This window comes from Oryzias latipes, chromosome 13 (assembly GCF_002234675.1).
Source record: "Oryzias latipes chromosome 13, ASM223467v1".
NCBI lineage: Eukaryota > Metazoa > Chordata > Actinopteri > Beloniformes > Adrianichthyidae > Oryzias > Oryzias latipes.
In genome coordinates, this window is record NC_019871.2 from 27,393,358 (window position 1) to 27,406,568 (window position 13,211).

General features: G+C 43.6%; 1 protein-coding gene across 3 annotated transcripts in view; it reads right to left on the reverse strand.

Annotated features, from left to right (window-relative positions):
• git1 (GIT ArfGAP 1) overlaps positions 1–13,211 on the reverse strand; it is a 34,954-nt gene that overhangs the window by 6,473 nt on the left and 15,270 nt on the right. The window contains exons 6-16 of one of the 3 annotated variants that reach the window (XM_023961594.1): positions 13,007–13,137; positions 12,810–12,904; positions 12,652–12,694; positions 9,829–9,855; positions 8,360–8,408; positions 6,982–7,054; positions 6,388–6,485; positions 5,731–5,839; positions 4,692–4,816; positions 2,190–2,342; positions 349–696 (exon numbers count right to left, since the gene is read on the reverse strand). In XM_023961594.1, coding sequence (XP_023817362.1) covers positions 349–696; positions 2,190–2,342; positions 4,692–4,816; positions 5,731–5,839; positions 6,388–6,485; positions 6,982–7,054; positions 8,360–8,408; positions 9,829–9,855; positions 12,652–12,694; positions 12,810–12,904; positions 13,007–13,137 — 1,251 coding nt within the window. The remainder of the gene's footprint in view (positions 1–348; positions 697–2,189; positions 2,343–4,691; positions 4,817–5,730; positions 5,840–6,387; positions 6,486–6,981; positions 7,055–8,359; positions 8,409–9,828; positions 9,856–12,651; positions 12,695–12,809; positions 12,905–13,006; positions 13,138–13,211) is intronic. The other 2 variants (XM_004075912.4, XM_023961595.1) reach the window with 2 other exon arrangements.

The window sequence follows — 13,211 nt, forward strand, 5'->3', positions numbered from 1 at the left end:
AGTCAGGGAGCCATGTCAGAGGTTATGAAAGGGCTGGAAAAGGTGCAGGGAAGAGAGCAGAGAAAAGTCCAGTCCCCCCCCCCCCCCTGCCCCCCCCCATCTCTGCTCATGTTTGTGCACTTCACCCTTTATGCAGCTAAAAAGCCCGGATCCCTTTTCTAGAGTAGACTGGGTGATGTGCACATCATGACCTTTCAATGGAAGCAGCGGTAACGGAGTGACAGAGCAGGAGGAACGGGGGGGGGGGGGGGGGAAGGATTTTCCCACATCGCCTCGGCCGACGGCGGTCGATCGGGAAGAAAACCGGGAAGTGGAAAAAGTTCCGGAGGGGGCGGGGTTCTAACTTACGCTAGGTGTGTTGAGGGGCTGCAGGCGAGCTGCCAGGGAGTCCAGGGCTGGGGGGCCATGGGCTATGGGGCCAGGAACGGCTCCGGGCACGTACATTGAAAAAGCCTGGCGCTCCCTCCAGTGGGGGTGGGAGTGAGAGGCGGTTGAGGAGGGCACAAAGAGCGATGGGGAGACCATTCCTGGTCCAGCTGAGCCTCCTCCGTCTACTTGATTTCCTCCCCCTGGCCAGTGTCCTCCTCCTCCTCCTCCTCCTCCTCCTCCACCAGGCCCTCCTAACCCATGGCCAGCTGCCCCCCCAGCCTGCTGGCACCCCCGCAGCACGCTGTTCTCTGTCTGCATCCGGGTAATCTATAAGAGGCAAGGAAGGGAGCAAGGGGGGGATGACAGGATGGAGGGAGGAACATGGGGAGGGTGTAGGAATGGAAGGGGGGGGCATAAACTGAATGGTGAAAAACATGCTGGAAAAAGCTCACAATCATTAAAAAACAGGGGGTTTCACACAGTAACATCAGTTCTACAGTATATTTCTCTCATTTGTATTGGGGACCTGCCTGAGCCTGATGAAGGAACGGCTCGTTTGCAGAGCGCTGCTGCTGGATGGTCTGATAGTTGAATGTTTGCTTCTGAGCTTTTGTTCTCAACACTCAGTGAAAAGTCCAAATAAAAGATGACAGACGAATGAGGCGCGTCAAAACTCAACCAAAATGTGGGACGTTGTCTGCAGCCTCTCAGCAAGAACACTGGAGGTTTCGAAAAGCTGCCCTGCAAATCAATCTCCCCCCAAAAAGGGCGCTTAACCCTTGTGCTATCTTAGATGACCCCACCCTTACGTTGACCTGTTCTCCCTACCATGACAAAGGTGGATAAAGGTGGAAAGATTTCATGTAATCCATGGACACCAGTGAAGGTCACAAATCATTGAAGAAAAAAGGTTCAGAGCACTGTCTATTGGGTCTAGATCAGTGTTTTTCAACCTTTTTTGAGCCACGGCACACTTTAACCCTGACAAAGACCCCGCGGCACACCAGCATCCAAAAAAAAAAAAAAAATAAGTCTGTATTGATCGATTCAATGTTTTGTTCACTTGTTCCACGGTCTGATACCGGATTCTGTGGAAAGCTACACCGCTAAAGACGAGCTTTGGCTGGTATTTTCCTTTAGAACGGAGAGACTTTATGAGCTAAATCGGAACAAGGAAGTGGAGACTTTAACCACTTGTGATTGGTCAGACTGATGACATGTGATTAAGCCGTCAAGAATGATTGGCGTAGACAGTCAGAGGGGCGGGACTTTGCCGCAAGCGGCTTTAGCTGCAGCTAAATCGCGGTACCGTCATTCTTATCAAAATGTCTTTAATTGAATAAAATGAACACAAAGAAAAAATAATTTTATGATCTTTTATATTCCTAACTACTCAGTGTTTTATCAGGGCCTGTTTGGATGAACACAGAGCTGAATCCTGGAGATGGGAAATGTTTTTAGATCAGTTAATGAGGGCAATTTCCCACGGCACACTTGACCATCTCTGGTCTCTGATTGAAAAACACTGGACTAGATGACCCAACTCCCAATGTTGAAGTGCCTAGGATAGCACAAGGGTTACGTGACATCTTTTCACTAATGAACAACAAAGACGTATGAAAACATCCATTTTTGAGAATCAATTTCACATCATTATTGCTTTAAAATGAACAAAAAGTGGCGTAAAATTGTTGAACCCTTGGGCTTAAAAATACGACTTTTATAACCTAAAACAAATACAAACAAACAGCTTTAAATGAAAACGGATAATCAGATCATTTGGTTTCCTGTAACTCCGTGACTCCACTGCCTCCTCGTACCTCCTTCTGGAGGCGCCGGAGCTCCTCACTCAAGTTGTTGTTGACCTTCATCAGCTGTTGCACCTTGGCTTCTGAGGAGGCCAGAGCTTTCTTCACCTCCAGGTACTCCTGCAGGGTTATGGGACCATCGGACAAGTCTGACGAGTCCATACTCTGCAAAGGACCAGAGGACGAGCGAGTGAGAGGACAGACAGGTGGACACGACAACAGGGAAGTCCATGCTGCATGAAGTTATGGGGAAACTGAGCCTCAGGCTGTGTACGAGGCAGAGGGTTAGTCCTCAGCTGGAGTCACAGGGAGATAGTAGAGCCTCAGTTCTGGCTCTCAGAGCCCCATCCTCCCCCGCTTCCTGTGTCTGAAGGACGCTCAGACTCCAGGGCCAAACCACTGAAATGTCTTTCATAGACTAGTTTTTCTAAATGGTTCAGCTCCACTGTTTACAACCCAATCACTGCAGTCTTGACTTTTTAAGGCCCTTCCAGTGAAAATGCTGTGTCTGAACAGCAAAGGATGATCCCTCAGTTAGCTTGTTTGCCTCTGAACAGAACTCTTTTCTTTTCTAACCCTCCATCTCTTCTTTTTTTCCCCCCTCGCACTCCAAATGACACAAACTCACGCTGAAGGAACAAAGCCTCTTTGAGGAGGACTCGGAATAGCTGATGATGTCAGTCAGGAGCTATGTGGCAGTCCCCGACTGTGGCCACTTCCCACAAAGCATTCTGGGAAAGGTAGTCTCTCAGGAGAACGTTACACAAAATGTATGAATGCCTCCGTTTAGCTTTTAGTTGAAGCTGCTGAAGCAGCAACATGTGAGGATTTTTAACAGGATCCAGACAGAAGTGGATGATGAAGCTGTTGGACTTACAGCATCAACAGAAAGTTGAATAAAAAGTGTTGATTCTGGGACAGCGGTGACGTTAAAACACTGATGCTACCATGCTGAATCCTGTCATGCTATGCTAATCAGCTGCTCTGTTTGTCGCCTACATTTAACCACATTTGAAGTCAGACTATCTTTTCAGGAGGGAAAGGGAACTTTCCGGGGAGGGAGGGAACTTTAAGACGCGGCGGATAAATGTAACTACGGTAAATGATTTCTAAGAACATTTATAAAAACTGTGTATGAAACAAGGTTATAATAGTTTCAAATTTTTTATTAGTTTTAGTTTTTATTTCGTTTTGAATTTTTGTTTTTAAATTTATTTAGTTTTAATTAGTTTTTAGAGGCAGCTTTACTAGTTTTTATTTTTTGAAATTGCTTCGTTTTAGTTTAGTTTGTATTAGTTTTAGTGTTAGTTTTAGTTTTTTCCTTTTTTTTTTGTAAATTAGGATATTTGTCAGGTGCATGATTCAAAATCACCAGAGTAAGTATTTTATAATAAAAACTCAATCAAAGATACATTTTGAAACATTTATTATTCAGAGGACTCAAGGACAACCATCCTTAAATGAAAATACAACAGCCGATGACAGCATTACGTTACCTGCTCTCGCTTCTTTTTCGGGGGAGGGCGGGCGACAGGCTAGCTTGTCTAGGTACTGTTGATTTGCGTTTTAGTGTGCGCTTTTTAAATGTACTTTTAGATTCGTAGGGTTTTTCCCTTTGAGGAGCGTTCCACAAACTTTGTCTCCTGCTTCGACTACAAGGCACTTACTTTTGTTTTCGACGCTGTTATATTCAAAACAGTCCCAAATAGGACTCTCCCGCTTTCTCCCAACTTTTAATGCAGCCATCACGCTCATGTAAATGTCTATGACCACGCTAGCCGGCAGTGTCTGACAGACATCATGTGACGTCACAGACAACGTGATGCCGTAAGGTTCAGAAGATACACAGTAAAACTAGCAGCGTGAAGTAAATAGATTTTATTTCAACCCAAAAGACTTATGTATTAACAAAGACGAAAACGAAGGATTTTTTGGGGTTAATATTAGTTAGTTTCAGTTCGTTTTATTCACACAAACAGTTTTAGTTAGTTTTCGTTTTTTTTTAAAACTCTCGTTTTTATTTTTATTTCAGTTAACGAAAATGTTTTTTCAGTTCTAGTTTGAGTTTTTTCGTTCGTTTTCGTTAACTATCATAACCTTGGTATGAACTTTTCCCCTCATGACAGCGCTGCGTCTTTACTGTCAATGACATCACAAAGCACCAGCTCCTTTGTTCTGCCAACACGTTTACAGCTTGTATTTAGCAGAATTTTGTATCTTTCATCCAATTTCCAAAGGAAATGTTCAACTGAAAATAGTTTGGTTAAAAAGATTCTGTCATTTGGGATTTTTGTTAAAGAAAATAAAAAGGAGGGAGAAAAAACCCCGGATTAAACTCAAAAATCAAATTTGTAATGAAAAAACGAGGTAGGTTTTCTCATGACTTTCTAAATTGCTGCATCAACACTGGAGAACTAACAGACAAGCGGGAAATGCTCAAGTTAGCATCAGCTAAGAAAAACAAAGAGAAGTATAAATGGGGGCAACATTTAAACAGAAAACGGGGTTTTGCACCTTTGCACGGTTGCTGCGTTGCGTGTTGTTGTTGTTGTGGGTGGCGAGCTCGCTGTCTGTATCTTCATCAGATGCTACGCTGTCGTAGTCGTGCTGATCATCATCAATAGCCAGGTCCAACGGGTCTGAAAAAGAAAAAAAGCTTTAGAACCTTTAGAGGTCTCTCCACTTGTCTCTAGTGTGGATGATCAGAACTAAAACGAAAAAAAGACAACAGATTTTCAATCAGACACTAAAAGCTTTTCCTTTTTCTGATGAAACCGCCTGCTCTGGTTTATTATCTGGCAGTTAGCAGATATCATTAGGAGAGACTTCCTGTTTGATGTCTTCTTATGTTGTGTAAACTGCAGGTCTGTAATCAGGTTAACACAGAAACTTCAGCTCCAGTGCTGCCGTTCTCTGAATTAACCAAACTTTTCAATCCTTTACTTAAACAATTGAATTCCAATTGTTTCATAAAACGGTGCTAACATGCAATATTTTACACTACCAAAGAGTTTACGCAATGAATGGAGAGCCACTGAAACAAGAGCAGCTTTGTGCTGATATGCAACACTTTACAGGGCTGCATTTTACACGTCATTAGCATGAGCCAACTGATTTGGACACAGAAAAGAGCAATTCTATGCTGATGAACAAAACTTTTCAATAGGAAAGAACTTTACGCAATTAACGTTAACCGACTGATTCTGACTCAAAAAAACAAAACAACATTTCACAGCAGGAAAGTGTTTCCACAATTAGCCTAAAGCGACGGTTTCTGACGCGGGGAAAAAGCGGCTTACTTCCCAGCAGTAACATTTTGACGCAGAACAGAGAAGATTTACGCCAATATTGACGCCTCAACGCTGCTTTTCTCCTGATGGAAATAAGTTCATTGCACAAATGACTGAAGGATTATGGTGCTTCATAGAGCGTGTGTCATTTCTCTGGCATTACAGCTTTCAGTCACGTGACCTCACCAGAACAAGCTTACAGCAGTCAGTCAGTCAGTCAGTCAGTCAGTCAGTCAGTCAGTCAGTCAGTCAGTGAGTCTCACCAGTAGGGCTCAGGCCCTTCCCCTGCTGCCTCCGTTTGGCGTCGCTCAGAATGTCGATGATGAGCGTGGCAAACTCCCGGGCGTTGAACCGGGCCAGTTTCTGGCGTCCCTGAGCCACAAACAAAACCAGCACTTAATGTTTAAGTGGATTCACACGAGGATGCTAAAACAAAGTCTGCACACAGTCAGCAGCTAGCAAAGAAAAAGAGGCGTTTCATTCTTCCCAGCTGTGATTCCAGCACGAATAGCTGGTATCTCCCAACCGCAGCGGCCGACCCAACGTGGGCCAAAGAAACCGCGGCGACGCGTTTCCGGGTGTGCATGCTCAATTTCAGAGTCCGTGTTTACGCCAAGAGCTGCACACATGTGGAGGAGCTGTGCAAGTGGCCATGTGGCATTTTTTACTCCCCAGCACAGAGGCAGGAGGAGAGGAGGGGGATTGTGGGAAATCGCTGTCGAACAGCTGAAGCCCATCCAGCACTCCTTCTCGCCCCGCCGTCATAAATACTTTGCAGCCTCATTGTTCCCCCCCCCCCCCCTCGCCCTTCCAGTTTTAAAACAAAACACGTCGACATCAATCAGTCCTTCTGCAGGTTGGCTCAGTCTACACAAACAAACGCGCCGCCACAGAGACGTGAGTCTGAGCAGAGCACTGACCTGGTTGCGTGTGGCGGAGTATTCGGGGTTGACTGGCAGGAAAGGAACGGCGCTTCGTTCTGTTACCAGAGTGCTGTGGTTCTGTGTCGTCAACCACACTGCAGACAGACAGACAGAGGGCAAAAATACACAAGACTAAACACGGCTCTTTAAAAACACAAATGAGGGTCATTTTGTCCCAACAAGCATCCACACTTCCCCCTCTTTCCACTCACGCGTACACGACCACATCCAGGAAGTCAAATCTGAATCCAGATCATAGTTTTGCTCTTAGCTAATCACACAGCACACAGCTGGAGTGTGTGTGGGTGTGTGTGTGTGTGTGTGTGTATCCTTCCCACTTACCTGTGGCGTTCAGTCAAAAAGCACAAATCTACCAGCAGTTGTTACCGAAGGACAGACGGAGAAGAAAAAGAGAGCAGAGGAGGAGAGACTGGAGCTTGTGTGGCCCTTCCTTGCTCCGACTCTCCTCCTTCTCCACTCCGTCTTCCCTCTCCGGCTCACTTTGGAGTGTTTTGTCAAAGCGTCTCCTGGTGTGGAGGAGTTTCCACCGTTAAACTAAAGCACTGCCATAACGGAGGAGCTGTGGCTCACCGGCATCGTTTTCTCTGCGGTCCACCTCATCGTAGACGTCCATGGCTAGCTCCTCGAACAAACGGTTGTTCAGCTGAACACAGAAACATGAGCTCAGCACATCATCAGACCTGGGCTCTACATATGCACTTCTTATTTCAGATTTATGACAGATAATACATAAATACAGAAGATGAGATGTTTTCAATACATGTGAAGCCTTTCACAGTTGTCTTTTGGTTTTCAGATAAACTGTGTTGGGAAAATTTAGGCGTTAACTAGATTTAGATTGATGAATTACAACCAGATGATCATGAAGTGAAGATTAGCAGAAGCTCCCTTTAGAAACCAAACATGACTCCAAACAGGAACAGAAGCTACAGTGTTCCCTCGTTCATGACAGGCGTCCGGTTCTAAATATAACCCGGGATAGGTGTGATCCACGATGTTTAAGTCTGCAAAATCCCTCAATTTATTCACTTTTCTCAGACAGACATTGACATTGTAGGAAAACAGATTCCAAAGCTTTACGGAACCCTGGCTAGCTGAACACGTTGTGTGCAGGAAACACGCCACAGCACACGGAATAACAAGGTCTACAGCCAATCAGGGCACAGAACACAAGGCGCTTTAAAAATAAATCAATATATTTAAAAGGCAAACTGAACAGAAAGAAAAAATCTGTGAGACTGTGAAAGGTGATCCACGATGCAGCAAGAAAACGATAGTATATATACATAAAAATATATTATAATATATGTTTATGTATAATTTTAGATGACAGGAAGTAACTATAGAGACTCATCTACTTTATTATTTTTTTAAATAAAAGATTTGATTTTTCCCCCCACAGATTTAGGAAAATATAGTATTTTAGAATTAATGAATAAAATGCATCATAATTGTTTATTTAGTATAGGAAATACATTTGAAAAGAGACAATAATTACAATTTAAGAGGGCATGAATTTTTCTGGTAACCTTAACTTCCAACTAAAGTTAAAGAAAGATGTTTTAATAAAGGGCATCAGGTTGAAATAAAATGCTAAAAATGCAATATTCCAGAAATAAGAACAATAGTACATGTTGGTTATTTTGAAGTTGTATTACATGTCTAATTTGTTGCTGTTCTCCATCTTTTGTTTTGTTTTTTCTCTTTTTTCAGAGACAGAAATGAACTTTACCAACAGCTTTATTAATTTAGTAAAAGGGGCAGAAATAATACGTTCTCTTCTTTCAGTTTCCCTTTTATTGCCACAAAAAGGTTTGTGTGCTGTAAAGAAATTATGATGATGAACAAACTTGATTGTCTAAAACCGTTCTTGAAAGTAATTTAATCCTAATCCATCTTAATCTTCCCAATGATCCTTTAATCTAGTCATTTCAAAAATGTAGCTCACCGCTTGAAGCTTCTTCTTGGCGGCCTTTGCTAGCTCTGAGAGGTCCAAACTTCAGGAGGAAAGCAGAAAACACAGAACCATGAGCAGCATCGAAGCAAAAGGACGAGTGCTGTCGGGGGCGGGGAGAGCGGGAGAAAAGCGGGAAGACGGCGACTCAAAGCGGGACGAGGGACAGGAAAGGGGGAAGGAAGTCTGCTACCATGGAGAGGGCAGAGGTGCTGGATCCTGAGAGGGGGGGGGCTACTGATGGAGCAGGTAGGAAGCAAAAAATATGAAATAGGCAAATTTTAGAAACCGCTTAAAAAACAAATTTGAGCATTTGGGCTGAATCTCTGCATCATCTTGATCCCTAAAGGCCTTTTGGAGGCTTAAATGAAATAAACCTGTGGATGCAGCATGAACTGCCCCCCCCCCCTCAAGGTAGATGAGAAAAATAAAAGCCATCTAAAGCAATCTAAACTAAGAAAAAAGAGAACATTAGGATTTGGGAATCATTTCCGATTCCTTTTTTGTCTGGCTGGATCATCTTAAATTGGCTCCAAGCTAAGGATAATAAAGGAGAGCACTCTGATGAGGTCTAGAGCTCCAGAATGCTAAAAGTGCCACGTTAAAGGTGTATTCGCGCCTTTAACCCATGGTGTTCACACTGGATGGACGCTACCCAATACTCGCGGGTGTCCGCCACCGATGGCTGGAAGAGCTTTGCTGTGAAATGTTGAAGCGGTGCAAATCTGATAAATCTCGCTCCAGACTTTTTTCTGATCTATGAAAGACCTGGTGTCGTAAAATTCCAATTCCAATTCCAATCATTCATTTTCTCCTCCATGATCGATTTTCAAACGGTTTTCACTGCTGTGTATTAAAAGAGACGCCATCCAAAGCATCACTACCAAATCAGAGTCCCTGATTGGTCAAAGTTCAACCTGGCTTAACGTGTGTTCAGGGGCCGCATGTTTTGTAGGAAGAACCCAAAAAGTCTTTAAAAAAGTTGGAGTTTTGGCCCGAAACCAGCATCTATGCACTTTTTGAATGACCACTGCTGAGGGCGGTGTGACCACCGTGGCTTAAGACAAGTATTTCAATGAAATATACATGAATCAAACTCTGGGCTTTTGTATTGGAACCAGAAAGGAGGGACAGATTTCAGTCATGAAGCAGACCTGAGAGGCTTTATCCAGCAGTCAATAATAGCTTTTGAAGTAAATATTCCTCTGAAATATTACTTTTTTTTTTAATGCCACACAGGTGAAAAAAACCTTTTAATAACCACAAGTTTCAGAAACTTTTAGATGCCAGAAGAAAGATATAATAGCTCTTCTCCCTTATCAGGTTTATCAAGAGATCCCATTCATATGTAGATGATACAAATGTATATTTTACTCTAAATAAATAAAAAAAGAATCCAGCACAGTGGGGGGGGAAGTTCAAATACAGAGTGCTACTTTTAGGAAAAAAGAAAGTGAAGATACCTCTGTGTGGGGCACTTAGGACGAGCTCTGGCTCCGCCAAGCGCAGCAAAATGGAGAGAACAGAAGACGAGTGAGAAAAGGAGGAGAAACTGATGGAAAGGAAAAATAACCTACTGCAAGACAGGACAGAAAAGCAACATCAAAACAGTCTTCACAAAGGAACCGGTCACCAGATCAGAACAGACGCAGGCAGAGAGGGAAGACCCACTGCAGGTCACAGCTGCTCCAGCTGCAAGAATCCAGGCTTTCTGGGATTCTTTTATTAACTCTCCTCAACGGAAAACTAAACAGGATTCTGCCTTTTCCAAGTCATGATCAAGTAGAATCATTCCCAACCTTAAAAAGATCCAAAGGTTGGATTCTGCTTTCATGCTAAACAGCAGTTTGACTGAACACCAGCGTCTCCCTGACCGAACCCCCCCCCCCCCCCAAACTGCAAATATCATCATCATAACAAGCAATAGAAAAAAGCTTATGCCTTAGTCACAATGACCATTACGGGTGGATCCGGGTTAGGCATGCACGATGTGAGAAAAAACTCGCCATTTGTGATATTAGTGATCAATATCGCAATAACAATATAACTTGTGATACATCAACAAATAGCAAAACAATAAAAAACAGAATTTCCATTTTACTGCAACAGTTTAATTTAAATAAGAGTTAACCCTCGTCTACATAGGAGGCCGACGTCTAACATGAAAGAGCTTCATCCGATTGGTCAACAACGTGAAGGCGTCCATCTGGTTGGTCAAATGGATAAATGGATTTATTTATTTCGTTAAATATTTCAAGCTGACATAAGATTGTTTTCTGCCCATTAAAGAAACCATTTATTGCAATTTTTGCCAACTTTTGCAAAATGCAGATTGCACAGCTTGACATCACAATAACGATAAATGTGGGATTTACTGTGCAGGCCTAATCCGGGTATAGCCACACTTGTACGAGGCGTGCAGGTGACCCGCACCAGGTGAAATATCAAGGTCATGAACTATGCCTGGGTGAGCCCACACAGAGAAAATGTTCATGCATGCATGTCGTAAGTGAACTCTTATCAACACTCAAGGGTAAAGTCACTGTGAAGGAGGTGAGAAGCAGGCATGTCATTCAAATTTGACATTTTTTCAACCTCCCATATTCTGCAGACTGCACAAGTGCTGCTCATGTAATAAGTGCGGGCTCCTTGCATGTAGCCTGACTGTTACGCTACATACACACTGAAAGGACATGTGATGCCCTTTCAAAGCCCTAACCAGGCATTCTTCAACACGCTTTTAGCATATGGTGTTCACACTGTACCTGTGCTACCAGATACTAGCTCACAGACTCACAGCTTGAAGAGGCTTGGTGTGAAATGTCAAAGCGGTGCAACTCTGGCTCCAGGCTTCGTCTTTCACAGCTCTATTCCAATATACGAAAGACTTGGTGTCATAGAACTCCACTCTGACAGAAACCGCATCTACTTTCTCCTTCATTAACACTACCGCTAACGCTACCCATACATCACTACCAAATCAGAGATCCTGATTGGTCAAACTTCCACTGGTTTATTTTTTTAACACACCTTCAACGGCCACAAGTTTGTAAGGAGAGCCCTGAAACAGTCTTTAAGGCCTATATCATGCTTTTCTAAAGGCCTTCAAAATAAACTATATCCATATTTATGACCATATATTACATTTGGCACAAAGACATTTTTTGTAAAGAAATGAGTTACTTTAGCCGTTCATTTTCCTACTGAGAAGTAAGACGACTTGATCTCTGAGGCGCCCCCTTTCGCTCTATGTTGATGCCGCCCATTTCGTGTCATAAACCTGAAGTTGGCCTCAGCAGCGTTTCTCCCACGAAAACAAACAACATCCGAACTTCTGATGGATGTGCAGATTTTTTATATAAAAGGAAAACGTTGAGCTGATCACTGCTAGCTCCGTGGAGAAAGTGGGTGTGTGTGTTAGCCTGGGGGCGGTGCCGGCAGCACAGACTCTTCCTGGAAGGGGCAGTTCCTCACTTTGTGATGTCACAATGTGAGAACCTGCTCGTGTTTGCAGATTGGAAAGGGCTGGTGCTCAGAGCACAGGTTTTTAGAGAAATACTCAGATGCGTGAATGGATCAAAATACTGCTTTGGGGTTGTTTATAGAGAGGAATGAACATTTTGATCCACTTAAAAGCTCAAAAAGTTGATTTTGCATGATATAAGCCTTTTAAAAACTTGTGTAGCAACACTTGAACGCAAGAGTCTTAAACACGGAAGCCTGAAACACACATTTCTGCGCATTTACATAGACTTTTTGTTATAAGTTGTCACTAGAAGGTGCGTTTTCCAGCCCGGCGTGAATGTAGGTCAGACAATCAGAGCATAGTTTGCGTGGGCATTCTACAGGCATCCTTCAGACACTTGCGTATCTTGTGCGCACCTTGTAGTTGCAGTAGTAAAGGGTCAGTACTTGCACCTTACCAATGACTACAGTGTGGCGTAAGGCCATCGTATGACAGCATCACTCGTACTCGAACACAAGGGTGTGTGTGACTTGCATGTAACTAACACTAACCTTCAAAATACCTCACTATACACTTAGCACACGCGCAACAATCTGACATTCCATATACATAATGTCCCTTAAGGTGCTTGTATACTTCTCAAGGGAACTGCAAGACACACCTGTGTTCCACTTCAGTTGGGGCCACTCCTCTCTACAACCCTCCACTGTGCATGTCATCCCCCCCGTATGGGTGCATGGGACTAAGGCTTTAGCGAACAAGGCGACTGCAAGCAACAGATGTTTTGAATCCATAGACAGAAAAAAAAAACTTTTCCTACCTGTCTGCCATCTGAGGAATGATATAATGGCCATTTTTGTGATCTGGGGAGAGATCAGAGAAACGTTGTCTCAAAGACTCGACAAAAGCAACAAGACTTGGTTAGTGGAGTTCCCCGGTATTCACCCAAGGGGGGCTCCGACTGACACAAAGGGTTACCTGGACGCCGGCCACACAGGTAGAAAGCTAGCCTGTCGGTCAGTTCATACTGACACTCTACCAGACGTTCTGCTAATTCTATGTGGCCCGCCTGCCTGCAACACACAGAAGTCATCGTATTGACATATGTTCTTCATTAGTCCATTTCAGAGCCATTTCCTCTGGTTTAAATCTGTAGACGTCTTTTTCACTTGTACCTAGCGTAGTCCATTGGCGTGCGCCCATTGATGTCAGGTGCTCCAGGATCTGCACCGTACACAACAAGCAACTCCGCTTGCAGGATTTGCCCAGCTTTGGCTGCCACGTGGAGTGGGGTAGTGCCTTTCTCCTGCAGAATCATAAAAGGTCAGTGAGCAAAGCATATGAAAAGAATAACTCCACAGCATTTTTAATGGCTTAGAT